At 39.3% G+C, this 16,127-nt stretch overlaps 1 protein-coding gene across 1 annotated transcript in view; it reads right to left on the reverse strand.

Moving 5' to 3' along the window:
• LOC112048843 (protein qui-1) overlaps window positions 1-16,127 on the reverse strand; it is a 149,873-nt gene that overhangs the window by 66,957 nt on the left and 66,789 nt on the right. The window contains exons 5-13 of the mRNA XM_024086525.2: window positions 13,181-13,350; window positions 6,515-6,669; window positions 5,500-5,668; window positions 4,849-5,005; window positions 2,754-3,498; window positions 2,485-2,628; window positions 1,712-1,912; window positions 832-1,010; window positions 109-255 (exon numbers count right to left, since the gene is read on the reverse strand). Of these exons, the coding sequence (XP_023942293.2) occupies window positions 109-255; window positions 832-1,010; window positions 1,712-1,912; window positions 2,485-2,628; window positions 2,754-3,498; window positions 4,849-5,005; window positions 5,500-5,668; window positions 6,515-6,669; window positions 13,181-13,350 (2,067 nt within the window). The remainder of the gene's footprint in view (window positions 1-108; window positions 256-831; window positions 1,011-1,711; window positions 1,913-2,484; window positions 2,629-2,753; window positions 3,499-4,848; window positions 5,006-5,499; window positions 5,669-6,514; window positions 6,670-13,180; window positions 13,351-16,127) is intronic.

Below are 16,127 nucleotides of genomic sequence, written 5' to 3' on the forward strand. Positions count from 1 at the left end.
TAGCTACGAAAAATATTTTCTTTTTTTTTATATTTCCGCCAGGGTACAATGACTGATCCTGGGCTCCATAGAATTTTGGATCATCTCCTTTAAATATATAAGTGTTACCTGAGCACCCAATTGCATCGGATCCCTCGTCAGGATGTCGCTGGATTTCCGGACGGCGCCATACACGAGCTCCACATCGCGGTCCAGGATGTAGCACCGGACGTGCTCCAGGATGCAGCGGAGATACGATATCGTCACCGTCTGTACCTACACATGTACAGCTGAGTGAATATTACGGTTCTGAACTTATATTATAAAGAGGTAAGATTTTATTTTTTGTTTGTTAGATTATACATAGGCTCCAAAACTAAACTGACAAAAAATTCCAGGATAACCGACACCATATTTAAAATACGTAGCAAACCAGACACTTGGTATTACGCTAGTATAGCCGGCACCATGTTGTATATAAGCTTCTTTATAATGTTTTTTTTTTAATTCTTTACAAGTTAGCTCTCACAATCTCACATGATGGTAAGTGATTATGCAATCTAAGATGGAAGCGGGCTAACTTGTTGGAAGGATGAAAACCCTTTCGGTTTCTACATGCTTACTTGTACATAATATGTTTTCTGTGATGCTACTGTATATAAATTGTATGCCAAATTCTGCTGCTGCCTATTATTCCCAGTGTAGGCATATTGGATTGATATTAAAAAATCTTCCACGAAGGCTTTATTTTATCTCCGTCTTTCCACGGGAACGAGAATTACGCGGATGAAACTACGTTACGTCTTCTATCTTCCATTCAAAATAAAAATCTGCTATAAGATAATAACTTACAGCAGCGAGCAAGAAGTCAAAGTTGCAGACGGTCAAGTCCTTCAGTTTGGAGAAGTCCCCAGCCAGCAGTAGGTGTAGCCACGACTCTTCTACATGCCTCTGAGTGAACGCAGCGGCCGTCCTACTGGCCGAGTGGAATGGCGTAGAGTCCAGTAGAGCATCGTCATCGTCTACACAACCTGGACAATATTCATGATATTAACTTGAACATAAAATTAGATTTGTTGGAAAATACTCTATTTAAAAGATACAGGTGATGCGAAGTAAAGCTAGTCATAATCATCATCACATCAGCCGATGTAAGCCACCAGCTTTAACAGCAACTCTTTGTGGCACGTTTAATGTTCTCAATCTACCTATCCAGTCCACTGTTGCGGGCCACGACTAGCACTGCGCTTTGCCAATCTAGTACCGAGTACCCAACGTCCATCGACTCTTCGAAGTACTTATCCCGCCCAGTGCTACAGTTTTGCGACTCTTCTGCGGGTCTTCTCATGTCTTATTCCATCACGCATAGATTTTCCGAATCCTCAAAAGAAGGTTCGGATTCTGAGCCTTCTTTTGAGACCCATAATTCAACATAGGGTAAGACAGTAGATAAAGGGGCCGTGGTACAATCCGTTCGATAGTAGCGCTGTCTCGCGCCATCGCTATGTTGTGGGACTGGACACTGTGTTCTCGGCTGTTATTGTTTCTGCTGTAGTCAACTCACCAGGTTCATGCGTCTCGGAGGTGTCAGTATCGTCGGCGTCGTTGGGAAGTTGGCGAAGTGCAGTGCAGCGAGGTCAGAGTGCGCGTCCCGCAGCGCGCTCTGCACTCGCACGTAGCGCCGACACCATGTTGTGTGACCTGACGCTATGTTCTGCTGTAGTCAACTCACCAGGCTCATGCGTCTCGGATGTGTCAGTATCGTCGGCGTCGTTGAGGAAGTTGGCGAAGTGCAGTGCAGCGAGGTCGGAGTGCGCGTCCCGCAATGCGCTTTGCACTCTCACGTAGCGCCGCCTGGCTCGCGCGCTCGCAGCCGCCGCGCGCCACCGCCATGTTGTGCGACCAGAGACTACGTTCTCCACTATTATTGTTTCTGTATGGAGTGAGGAGTGGAATACCTTGTCAAATATTATAAGTAAAATATAATATTTGATAAGGTATTTTTGGAAGATTTTAATTGCGACACAAAAAACAATAAAACTCTATAAAAGGGTTCGAACTTTTTGTGTTTAGAAGTTGGCATAATAGAATCGCCACTTTCGAAAAAAAATGGCTGTGAGTTGATTGTCCTGATACGTTCAATTTCCTCAAAAGCGGCGATCATTATTGTTATAATCTTAAACTAGACTGTTCTTTTGTGAGCCTAAAAACATTATATTATGTTGAAGCTTATATTCTATTTCATCTCCACTTTAGTTCGCTAAATTGAAGATTTTATTGAGCAAGAGAAGTCAAACGAAAGATCGAGTTTATCATAATACTCTATTAAACTAAATTTCCATCATATTATTCGGTAAAATTCCAAAAGTTAAATTGAAACAAGAAAGGGTAACATAAAAGGGTACGCTGAATACAAGTAATCGAGTACCTACAACTTCTGAAAAGAATCCAATCTAAGTTGAGTAACTTTGCAAGGAGAAATCTAAATACGTATTTCATACTTACTCATCATATATTTAGCGACACATAAAGTGGAAAAGTTGAAGTTGGCATCCTTCAGTGTAATAACTGCGTCGCTGTTGCTAGTCGGCATCAAAAGTTCCAGCAATTCGAATTCCGTAAGACCGAACTCCGAACAAGTTATGTAACCTGAAACGTATAGCTCCGGTCAAACTACTAATGTCATTTGTGAAGTAGAACGTTCGTTCGTGCGCTGGCGTACTTCTAAAATTACTGGAACATGAGAAACTCGAAAAGATAAGAAAAACAATTACCAGCCAATTTACTAAACGATTTTGAACCGAACACGACTTCCAAGTTATCGAATACCCCATCTATGTTATCGCCGGAGCTATTATTTTCAGGTGACTCCTCTATCGCGTCCAACAAGTAGTAACAATTCTGAACTTTGAACTTTTCCTTTTGTGCCGGGGTCAGTTGCAGTTGCTCTAATGACACTGCGCTCGTACAAAATAGAAAAACGTTTCTAGGCAAAGACATCGGCAACCAAGATAGGCCGGTCACAATGTCGCATTCTAACGGATTCACTCTGTGGACATTGTCGATGAATATTAATAAAATCTCGTCTTTCATTTCTTCGCATCTTTTGAGCAAGCTTTGGAACCAATTGTTTATGTACAGTGGATCGAAGCTCGCGTCTTTCGGTAGATAGCCTTCTGGAATGTTCAAGATAATGGATATCTGTTGGCACATCACCCTCAACAGTTCTAAATTGTATGCCGACCTCGGCGTCGCAGCTGAGAAGCGAATTATCCTCAATACTGGCTTCGGGAATATTTCCTCGCATTTGTAATAAAGATGCGTCAACAATGTAGTTTTTCCCGAGGCGTCGGGCCCGTATATCAGCACCGGGGGATGCCGGCATCTATTCTCGTAGTTCTCTTTGGCGTTATCTAATATATCTCTAGCTGCGTCTTCGATTTTCTTAACATTTACATTATAAAGACTATTATGTTCTATACATATTCTAAGGTGAGTGATGTGTTCCAAAAATACTTCCTGGAACAAAAGATGAATTTAATAATATAGTAGACCTAGTTCTAGTCGCAAATTCCATCACTTATTTTGACATTATAACTTGTTAATATTCATGAACTTCTTTTGGAAGCTTAAAGAAACCAGTATGATTTTTCTGTAGGTAAAACCACCAGACGGCCTCCGTAGCGCAATGGTATGCGCGGTGGATATACAAGACGGAGGTCCTGGGTTCGATCCCCGGCTGGGCAGATTGAGATTTTCTTAATTTGTCCAGGTCTGGCTGGTGGGAGGCTTCGGCCGTGGCTAGTTACCACCCTACCGGCAAAGACGTACCGCCAAGCGATTTAGCGTTCCGGTACGATGCCGTGTAGAAACCGAAAGGGGTGTGGATTTTCATCCTCCTCCTAACAAGTTAGCCCGCTTTCATCTTAGACTGCATCATCACTTACCATCAGGTGAGATTGTAGTCAAGGGCTAACTTGTAAAGAATAAAAAAAAAAAAAGAACTATTATTTTATCTCATCATGAGTGTTTTACCATCTGATAAAATCCGGCCAAGTGCGTATTTCTTTAATATTATGTTTTTTTGAATTGTTATAACGGCAACAGAAATACATAATCTGTGAAAATTTCAACTTTCTATCACGGTTCATGATATACATCCTGGTGACGGACGGCCGACAGAAGTCTTAACAATAGGCTCACGCTTTACCTTTTGGGTACAGAAGCCTATTATTGTTTTAATTTCAGACACCAACTACTACTATGTGTTAGTAGTGTTTGGTGTTTAGAGTCTGCGTGGAATTCAGTTTTTCACCAATCCCGTGAGAACCATTGATTTTTCCAGGATGAAAAGTGGCCTATGTGTTAATCCAGGGTATTATCTGTCTATCTATCGTTTAAAATTTTAGCCAAATCGGTTCCGTAGCCGCTGCACAAAGGAGGAACAAATATACACACTTACACATACACATACACATATTCTTACTTACACACAAACTTTGCATTTATATACTAGTGTGATGTGATGTTGGTGAAGAGCCGTGTTAGCCCAGTGGATATGACCTCGGCCTTCGATTCCGGAGGGTGTGGGTTCGAATCTGGTCGGGGCATGTACCTCCAACTTTTCAGTTGTGCATTTTAAGAAATAAAATATCACGTGTCTCAAACGGTGAAGGAAAACATCGTGAGGAAACCTGCATACCAGAGAATTTTCTTAATTCTCTGCGTTTGTGAAGTCTGCCAATCCGCATTGGGCCAGGGCGGTGGACTATTGTCCTAATCCCTCTCATTCTCAGAGGAGACGCGAGCTCAGCTGCCGTATATGGGTTGATAACGATGTTGGTGTTAAAGACGATATCCCCAGGATACCTGTACAGTCTTTTTCCTGCCCTTGCCCTGGTCGGGCTCGGTGCTGAGGCTGTCGTCCACCAGCGTCGACACCGCCGCTTGCACCTGCTCCCTGAAGGGCGACAGCTTCTCCTCGTTGTCTGACGCGTCCGCGCGCGACGAGTCCGCTGATGTTGCTCTAACAATTATACAATTGTTGAGTAATGGCAAGCGTCCACATAACCGCAGCGTACGTATCGGACGCATCGCATCAAATATTGTAGTACTTTGTATCATCATTAACAATCGATGGATGTCCTCTGCTGGGCATACGCCTCTTGCATGGACTTCCAAATAAAACGGTCTCGTGCCGCCAGCATCCAGCGACTCCCTGCAACCCGCTTAATGTCTTCAGTTCAACAAGGAGAGGTCGATTTTACAATTACAATTTTGACAATCTCTCTTGCGCATTAGGTAGTGCTGTGGTTTTCACCAGAGCGAGGCGTTATTTTCTAAATTGGCTCAGGTCTTATCTGAGGGAAGGCATAGGCCGCGGTTAGTTACCACCCTACAGGCAAAGATGTACGAGTATTTAGCATTCTGGTACGATGTCACGTAAATATCGTCAGAGGTATAGAATAAACCAGGTGAGCCTGGGTCTATCATAACAAAGGTTAAAACTGTAATACTTACTCTAATCTAATAATATGAGCTTCTGGTAAAATGTCTTCCAACTTTTTCCTTAACTTTTTTAATCTTTCGTGCACTAATGCCGTTAGTTTGGAGTCGTCCGCCTCCAAATCTGGAATGTCTCGGAACACAACAATCACACCCTTCGAATGTTTTCCATTTTTCAACAAATCTGAAACAATTTTGATCCGTTCGTGAAAACATCTTAAACGCTCCTACACCCGCGTTTCACTTAGTAACACCGACACTAACGCACATTCTTTTTGCAAGGAATATTTACTTGAAATTACGTTCGTTTCATGTAGCATGGTGCGGGTGACAGTTCGTTTCACTCTTGAAAGTTTGCCGCGATTCACGATAATAGTATTATGAACGTCGTACAGGTGACTGTCACCATACCCATGCTATCTGAAAAACACTTTAGAGGATACAATGAGTTTTTAAAGGACGCAATGACAAATCAATGTTGTGCTTAACAGGCAAGCTGTCTATATACTCCGCGCCACAAAATAAGTCTCGTAGACGCGGCGCTAATGTCATAATGGCGCTCATAGTCATTTGATAATGGTGGTCTTATTGTCATTTGTGTAGGGCACTGTTAATTTTAGTTCAGGTATTAGCCGCGTGACTTCTCTCGTAGCGCGCTGTCTAGCACTGGCATTTTTAAACGACTACCCACAAATGTATATTAAACTACACAGATTATAAAAAGTATCGATAAACAATTGAAAACTGTCATTTATGATCATAATCATGATCATGAGCTGTGGTTTTCAATATACAGTCTTGACTCCTGGGTTCGATTACCACCTCCATTTGGGGATATATGTTTTCTAAATTGGCTCAAGTAAAGAGATACCACCCCGTATGACGCTGCGTGGAAATCATATGTACGGTAAAACAAACTTGAATCTCTTCAAACAAACCCTCCATTTTACACTGCATCGACGCATAACATAAGATGAAATGCCTAACTTGGAAAAGGACTGATTTGATATTGAAAAAACAGAGCACTTACCAAGAGCAGTCTCACACTGAATCTCCAAAGGACTCCGCAGTAGATCAGTCACATCAGCACCCGCCTCCAGAACCTCTAACGCGAGAGAGTTGAATACTTTCTGCACTGTTAAAAGCTTTTTCCGCTGTTCATCCCGCTCGAGCAAATCGCTGTACCTGGTGGAATTATTTTTCGTTTAGATATTGAAGGTAGTTGGAGGAAATGTGTCCGGCTATATAAACTGCGCGCACGATAACTTTGCGCGTGGCCAAAATCGGAACTATTCAAAGATGCCGTCCATCTCTATCTATCTCTTGGCGCGTAAAAGAGATCGCTAACGCTGGCAACATTGCGCGCACAAGGCTGCGTGAGCGTGGCCATTATTTTTCCATGTCTCGTAAAATGATTTTGACTTTGACATTAACGTATTTTGTTTAGTTATATTCTTTTTTTTTTCAATTTTTATGCAATGCTTTATTTAGTTACTAGCGGATGCCCGCGACTTCGTCCTCGTGGAATTTAGATTTTCACAATTCCTTTGCGAACCGTAGATTTTTCAGTGATGAAAAGTCTGTTAATCCAGAGTAAAATCTATTTCCATTCCAGATTACAGCTAAATCGGTTTAGTAGTTGCGGCGATAAAGAGTAACAAACATCCATACACACTTTCGCGTTTATCATATTAGTAGGATATTATTTCTATATTAGAAAGGGTGTTAAGTGTGACCAAACGAGGTATCTAAATTGTAACTTTTATTAGATATTTTGGACATTAGTGGGTAGTTCAATAATATTATGACATCATTATAATTTGCCGTCATCGCCTCCACGAACGTCAGTTTGACAGACAGCGTGCGGCCATTTTGGAACTGTAGTTAAGCGAGCACGACCTAATTGCTTTCACCTTACTTTCTTTTTTTACCTTGTTCTGAATTCTATCAAGGAATCCCCGGTCTGTTTCGCTAATCTACAAGAAGCTGCGATAAGTCTGACCATCGTTTGCGCGCTTTTGTGAGTTAGGACAATAATTAAAGGTTGGTATAGATGTAGTTCTTTTGAGCCCTAAGTTCTTATCATCATCATCATCATCATCATCATCATCATCATCATCATCATCATCATCATCATCATAATCTAATAACCTAATTTGCGGCCCATTACAAGGAAAAATCTGCCTCCACAAAGGAGAGTGGAGTAAGAGGAAGTACTCGAATGGAGCTTAGACCCACCACGCTGCTTTAATGCGGGTCGGCGGGATAAGGGTGATAATGTTAACGTCCACTATTTACTATCACTAGATGTTAATGATAGTATCCAGAACAGACGGCTTAACTTGCTCTGCAAGACACGGGAATTTGTACTGAAAATATCTTATAAGAAAGAAAAGCTCAGTAGGTATTTCCATGACCGGACCCCGGATTCGAAACCCAAGACCTGGTGATCTTAAGCCATATAGGTTAACCACTGGACCAACGAGTCTTAAGGTATAAGAAATTAAATATCACGTGTCTGAAACGGTGAAGGAAAAACATCGTGAGGAAACCTGCATACCAAAGAAATTTCTTAATTCTCTGCGTGTGTGAAGTGGCAGACTTCACACACGCAGAGAATTAAGAAATTTCGCATTTTCGCAATCCGCATTGGGCCAGCGTGGTGGACTATTGGCCTAACCCCTCTCATTCTGAGAGGAGACTCAAGCCCAACAGTGAGCCGAATATGGATTTTTAATGATGATGATGACTAGCAAACAAAGTTCAGACTAATGATTTTAAACTTATTTCGTGGTTGTTCATTATGAATATTATTTAAACGGGTACATACCACGATTAAACGACGAGATTTTTGTCTTCAGTGCCGTCGTGACCACGATCCATGCAACTGGGTTGAAATATCGACATTAAAAATCTCGTCGTTTTATCGTGGTATGTACCCGTTTAAATAATATTCATAAATTTCAGACTGCTAAAAGAAAAGGTGGCGCCTAAATCCAGGTTTATTTCTACCTAGTCACAGTAAAGATATCTTTACTGTGACCTAGTCTATAAGTAGCAACATTCCAAAAGAATACATTAATATTCCGCCAATTCATTGGCCATTCTACGAGCCGTATTATAAGGGTAAAATGTTAATATACTCATACCTCGTACAATACATCTAGGTCGAATGAAATTTATATGTTTCGCGCGGTTCTTCGTGACCGAAATAGTTTATACGAACCGATTCGTGATCCCCTTTTACAAACCCTGCGTACATATAGTATGAGACATACCTAAGACTACCTAAAAAGGGTCAACGTTTATTGAATAATGCACGTAATCTTACAACCCAGTGGATTTATTTAAATAGTCTGACGTCTTTATTTTACCCTGTTATGGTTTAAAATATCACCCGAATATGGATATATTATTAGGTTATCATCAAATCCGATAAATTTTTTTCAACTTATACTAGCGGACGCTAGATGCACATTTTGAACTTATTTGAACAATTTGAACTAATCAGAATGAATAGTTTCTTGTTTGCGACAAAGCTCGTAAGCAGTGCTGTATTCCGGCCTAAAGGGCATGATTTCTGGTAAAATATCAGCCTCATGAGACTTACCACTTATGTCTTAGGTTGATGGATACATAACAGCATTTTGTAGCACGTTTTTTTGGACATCTGTGGCTTCTGATTTCGAGGTCCTGGGTCAGGCTATGATTCTTTATTGGAAACTAGCAGACGCCCGCGACTTCGTCCGCGTGGAATTTAGTTTTTCACAAATCCTTCGGGAAACATGGATTTTTCCGGGATAAAAAGTAGCCTGTGTGTTAATCCAGGCTATATCATATGTTAATACCAAATTCCAGCTAAGTCGGTTAAGTAGTCCAGGCGTGAAAGAGTAACAAACATTCAAATCATCAAAAGCATCAGTTTTCGCAAATCTCGGGAGACCATGGATTTTTCGGGATAAAAAGTAGCCTATGTACCATATCAGTATTATCAGTATCAGCCAAATCGCTTCAGTAGTAGCGGCGTTAAAGTGTAACTAACATCCATACAAACTTTCGCGTTAATAATATTAGTATGATAGTAGGAAGTAGGATTTTCAATACAATTCTCAGCTAAAGGTGCTGGAATGGCGACCCCGCACCGGAAAGCGCAGTGTTAGTCGACCCCCTACTAGGTGGACTGAAGACATCGAGCAGGTGGCAGGGAGGCGCTGGCTCGAGACCGTGTTGTTTGGAAGTCCATGCAAGAGGCCTATGTCCAACACTGGACGTCCATCGGCTGTTAATAATGATGATGAGTGTTCGTTAAAGAAACATTATCATCCTAAGCCCGCTTATCCACATTGGAGCAGTGTGGTTGTTCTAAACTCCATATCTCCTCTTATAAAGAAGAGTGTGGCTCTTAATAATTATTGTTAGATTGACAACTAAATATAATTACCTACATCTTAGTTATAATAAAATTTCTAATCAATTTAATTAAAATGTTACCTGAATTTAGTACAACCTAGTATATTGTGTGAATAGAAATTATATTAATAAGCATTAGCAATGCCCTGACAGGGCCAAAATATTAACATTAAAACTACTTGTGTTTTAGTATATGTAGTATTTGTACATGAATGCTATAAATAAACAATTAAATAAATAATATAGGCATGTAGGTAGGTCTTTATTGGATTATTATCAGGATACAGTTTTGTATGTCGTTGATAAATTTTGGTCACCCTGTTAAGGTACAAAGGACTCTGGTCGTTCTATAAATTACTTTCTTTACGATCCCACTGAGTAATCGGATCTTATTCCAGAGAATGATCGTAAACTGTTACAGCCAAATAGAGGGTTCGAGAGGCGAATGTGGTAAAATATACAATTTGTTACTTATATTTGTATCGTCTGTCGTTTAAACCTATTACAGTAACTGTATTTGTATCTACCTAGATACAAATATAATAGATATAGATAAAACAGAATAAATAGGAGGTACGAGTATTTGTAGAAAATTATCATTCTTTTTCAATATATACATAACAAAAAAATTGAACCGACTTCAAAATCACAAAAATAAACAAAAAGGTGAAAAACAACAATGTATGGGCTACCTTCTGATCACTTTGAAGGCGGTGTATTATTTTTCTGTTTTTAGTGTGTCCAAAACAACAGTGTAACAAAAAATCACAAATCCCGAGGGAACCATAGACTTTCCTGAGATAAATATTTGTCTATGTGTTCATCCAGGGTTTCATTCTATCTATATTCCAAATTGAATTTAAGCCAAATCGGTTTAGTTATAGTAGCGTGAAGTAAAAAACAAACTTTCGCCTTTTCTAATATTAGTGTGGTGTGAAGTGAAGTGGCTCAGTATCGTGATGTTTGAAAGTCCCTACAAAAGGCCTATGTCCTGCAGTGGACGTCCATCGGCTGATATGATGATGATGATGATGATGATGATGAAGTGAAGTATTCTGAAACTTTTTTTCTGAATATTACTTTTATTTTAATCTATTGTCAATATACCAAGCGAGTTATATTTCAAAGACCCACACTTTCATACAGAACAAGTAAAAAAAGTATCTATATCCCTATCCACTCTTAATTATTGTTTTTTTTTCACACACTTTTGTAAACAAATTTTACCGACAAATAGCCTCAATTCCAACGAATTGCACCTAATTCCCGGCGGGCAGTACAAAAACATAATTCCACAATAAGGAATGTAGCAATGAATCGTTGTGACGTTGATAAGTTAATTCAATTCCCCGTAAAGATAAGCTGGATTACCCCAACGTGTTAAATTAATAAAAGGTTTTAATTAAAAAAAAATAGCAAGTCCGAACGATCGTAAATTATTCCGCAAATAAAGACGGGGATTTATAGTTCAACGCTCGCGTCTTATAATTTTTAGAGGATTGTAATTTCATTAAATCGGAATTGATTATATCAACAGCTGTTTCCGAACCGTAAATGTATATTTAACTAGCGGCAGTTTCACTCGCTTAGTTCCCGTTCCCGTGAGAATATGGTAATAAGGAGATAAATATAGCCTATGACACTCAGTCAGTATGGGTATCGACATAATGAATTTCACACATTTCAAAAACTGACTACAGAAGGCAAAAGACCGTTCAAAATGACAACACCTGGAGGAGGCCTTCACCGTAAAGGGAAGAACCCTTTACGGTGAAGGCTTTAAATAAAAGGAAAAAAATGAAACTTTTGTTAAACAGTTAATTATAATAACTTACTTAAATTAAACAATTAAGAAATTCAAATACCTAGCATCTAATTAATTGTAAACTGTTAATAAGAAGAAATAAAAGGCTTTTTTATTTTTTATTTTATTTATTTATGACACTCACAAATAATGTGGCTTTCTAGTCAGTGATGTTAGAAAAAGAGGTAGATAGGTTATACGCGGACCGATAGCGGCACGTTAAAACTATGCTAATTAGCAAACCAGCTCAGTCGTCGCACTGTCATCGCGTTGACAACGCCGCTGAAATTTTTGTGTGCCACTTGTAAACTTCGAATGTGGTTTATGTTACCTATTTAGGTATCTCTTTTTTTCAAAAAACCAAAAAATATTTACTTAGCGCATCGCGAGTCCGTAAGATTGTCTCAGGAAAATAAATACGTTTGTAGTAAGTAAGGTTTTTTTTCCTAATTTTTTTTCTTAATTTAAAGAGATTATTTTAGCTGCGCGAATATGACTCTCTGAAGCTTCTTATAATTTTAACATAATAATACTACAGTTAAACAGCTATTCTAATAATTATTCTTAGAACGGTAATAGCAATAGATTAGCACTTAAGTCGATTGCAGTCCTAACCATTTGTACAATTTTTATCGCATTATCGGATAGTGGTCGTCGTTATCAACCTATATTCGGCTCACTGCTGAGCCTCCTCTCAGAATGTGAGGGGTTATGCCAATAGTCCACCACGCTGGCCCAATGCGGATTGGCAGACTTCACACACGCAGAGAACTGAGAAATGTCTCTGGTATACAGGAATCGGAGGCAGAGGTCATATCCACTCGGCTATCATGGCTCTATATAGGATATAGGATAGTGGTAATGACAGCATAATATTAATACCTAATAACCTACAGAATTGAAACTATATTTTCCTATAAAATTCGTCTGTCACCATCGTTCCGTGCACATTCCATGAAAATATGCACAATATCTTCAGGCGCGTGGCACAGTGCAGTTAGTTAAGTTAGATTCTTAAAATTTCCATCAAAGCCTCAACAGCTCAACGGTAAGAGTAGTTGGGCTCATCATCGAGGGGTGGTGGTTCGATCCCCGCCCCGTTTGTCTATTGTCGTACCCACTCCTAATACAGTCTTTCCCGACTAGTTGAAGGGGAAAGGGAATATTGATCACATTTAAAAGATCATTATCATCATCATCATCATTATCATCATCATCATCATCATCATCATCATCATCATCATCATCATCATCATCATCATCATCATCATCATCATCATCATCATCATCATAGCCGATGGACGTCCACTGCAGGACATAGGCCTTTTGTAGATACTTCCAAACATCACGATACTGAGCCGCCTGCATCCAGCGAATCCCTGCAACTCGCTTGATATCGTCAGTCCACCTGGTGGGAGGTCTACCAACACTGCGCTTTGCGGGGTCGCCATTTAAAATATATGGCAAATAAAATAAGCTTACCATTTCTCATCGCCTTCCAAGTGGTAAGTACCGTCGCCGTTGAGTCGGTAACACGCGCGGAGGAGTGCTGTTTGGGCTGATTCCGACTTCACCATCTGTTCGAACGTTTCTTCAGGTATCTTGAATGGTAGGACTGGTTGGTAAGCGGACCCCTCACCGCCGATAAAACACTAAATCAAACATTAATTGTTAGAAATACGATGCATTTCATTAAATAATTTATTAATTTTGGCTGGTGGGAGGCTTTTTCGGTTAGTGGAAGGCTTTGACCGTGGCTAGTTACCACCCTACCGACAAAGACGTACCGCCAAGCGATTTAGCGTTCCGGCACGATGTCGTGTAGAAACCGAAAAGAGGTGTGGATTTTCATCCTCCTCCTAACAAGTTAGCCCGCTTCCATCTTAGACTGCATCATCACTTATCATCAGGTGAGATTGTAGTCAAGGGCTAACATGTAAAGAATAAAAAAAATAAATGAATGAAGAAACAGCTGGCCTATTCTCTATTTTTGATCTTTATTATCAACCAATAAACATTAAAATAAACATCAAATCAATTGAGAGGTGTCATCTACCTACTGTATGTGACTTTATGATATCCACCTGTAGGCTCCGGAAGACATTTGTTACATAGAATCTCAATTTAGTGTATATCAACTAGCGTACGTCAAAGATAGTGAATTAGTCTGCAAGCCTTACTTTGGGAATTCATTATAAATAGTAAATTATATGTTCGTCGCTTTATTCTTCAGATACAATATTAACTAGGTAGTTACTTTTATCCGATAGGCATAATTCGCACTTTAGAGAATCGATTTTCAATCGATACAACTCCTTTTTTTTTTTTTTTTTTTTTTACACTGGCCACTCTAGCGAGCCGCCACTTGCCAACTCATTCTTTTTCCGAGCGTGGCATCGTTCGCACGTACTCATTTTTAAATTCTAAAAAATTAAGTGTAATAATGTAACAGTGTCTAAGCGTAGCAGTGTCTAAGTGTAACAACGTACTTACCATGGTTCTTAGCCATGGCATGTGTTTGTTTTTTCGAGAACAAAAAGAAGATTTTTGCGAATCAGGTTAGTTCCTACCCTCTTTTATTCAAAAGTATTTATTAAATCCAGTGAACTCGTTTTAAAAATCTTAGAGGTTGACCACGTATCATTACTAACCTCTAAGGTTAATCGGGCGTTAAAAACTTAGTGTTAACCATCGTAACAGTGAGATTTTTGTATATTATGCCGGGCGGATCATATATCCACATGAAGGTAATTCTTATAGCATACCTTACTTAAATTTTATGACAATTACCGTATGCTATGCCTAGAGGTGTATCGTGTATACTCACGAAGGCAATTTTTATAGCATACCGTCACTCTTACGATTACCGTATGTTAAGCCTAGAGGTGTATCGTGTATACTCACGAAGGCAATTTTTATAGCATACCGTCACTCTTACGATTACCGTATGTTAAGCCTAGAGGTGTATCGTGTATACTCACGAAGGCAATTTTTATAGCATACCGTCACTCTTACGATTACCGTATGTTAAGCCTAGAGGTGTATCGTGTATACTCACGAAGGCAATTTTTATAGCATACCGTCACTCTTACGATTACCGTATGTTAAGCCTAGAGGTGTATCGTGTATACTCACGAAGGCAATTTTTATAGCATACCATCACTCTTACGATTACCGTATGTTAAGCCTGGAGGTGTATCGTGTATACTGACGAAGGCAATTTTTATAGCATACCACCACTCTTACGATTACCGTATGCTATGCCTGGAGGTGTATCGTGTATACTCACGAAGGCAATTTTTATAGCATACCATCACTCTTACGATTGCCGTATGCTATGCCTGGAGGTGTATCGTGTATACTCACGAAGGCAATTTTTATAGCATATCTTAAATTTTATAATAATCACCGTATGATTCTCGTATGCTATGCCAGGAGGTGTATCGTGTATACTTACGAAGGCAATTTTTTTTTTATAGCATACCTTAGATTGTATAATAACTATCGTATGATTACCGTATGCTATGCGAAGTCAATTCTTATAGCATATCTACCTTAGATTTTATAATAACCATCGTACCATCATACTTCAATCATCAGCCTGTATTCGTCCACGGCTGAACATAGGCCTTTCCATCATACTTACGATTACTGTATTATATTCCGGGAGGTGGATCGTGTATCCACGATCACGATGGTAAATTCATATAGCATAGCTTTAGAGTTCATAATATCTAATACACGTGGCTTAGAGGTGGGTCGTGTACCCTCACGAAAGCAATCATGTAACACTAAAATAATATGAGTATATTGCATAATGAAGGAATCGCCATTTTGTATGCATGTATGTATGTATAAGCAATGCTAGTATATACGGATTTTACTTATCACATTCAAAACTTGTTATTGATTTCAATAAAGGCTCGTTTCAAATATCTTTGAGGTTGGGGATGGGTCATATTCTCATGAGGTTAACCGTGTGTTGAACACTTGGGATTCTCATAACCACCGCCACAGAGAGTTTACTATTATTAGTGCTATACCGGGAAGTGGATCGTATATGATGATCACTATTATAACATGACTTAGCAATTAGAGTATAGAATATCTATTAAAAAAGCTGAAAATGCCCTCAGTAAAGCAATTGTGTAATTGAAACAATTAAATAGCAACTAGGGCAAGGTATAGCTTACAATTAACATTGAACTATGGAAAAGATAGTTTAGCTTCTAGCCATTAAAGTCTGAATGGCAGCTGTCATTCATATTATGCAATCTGCATCATACAGAAACAGATGTTTGAAAGAAGTTAATCACAGTAGGAATAATTAATCTTTCCTTAATATTCGACAAGATGTGGAGCTGGAAAGGAAATTAACTTTTCAAAAAATAATGAAATAATAGCTAATCACAGTTGTTAAAGAAAAACT

This window comes from Bicyclus anynana, chromosome 7, assembly GCF_947172395.1.
Source record: "Bicyclus anynana chromosome 7, ilBicAnyn1.1, whole genome shotgun sequence".
NCBI lineage: Eukaryota > Metazoa > Arthropoda > Insecta > Lepidoptera > Nymphalidae > Bicyclus > Bicyclus anynana.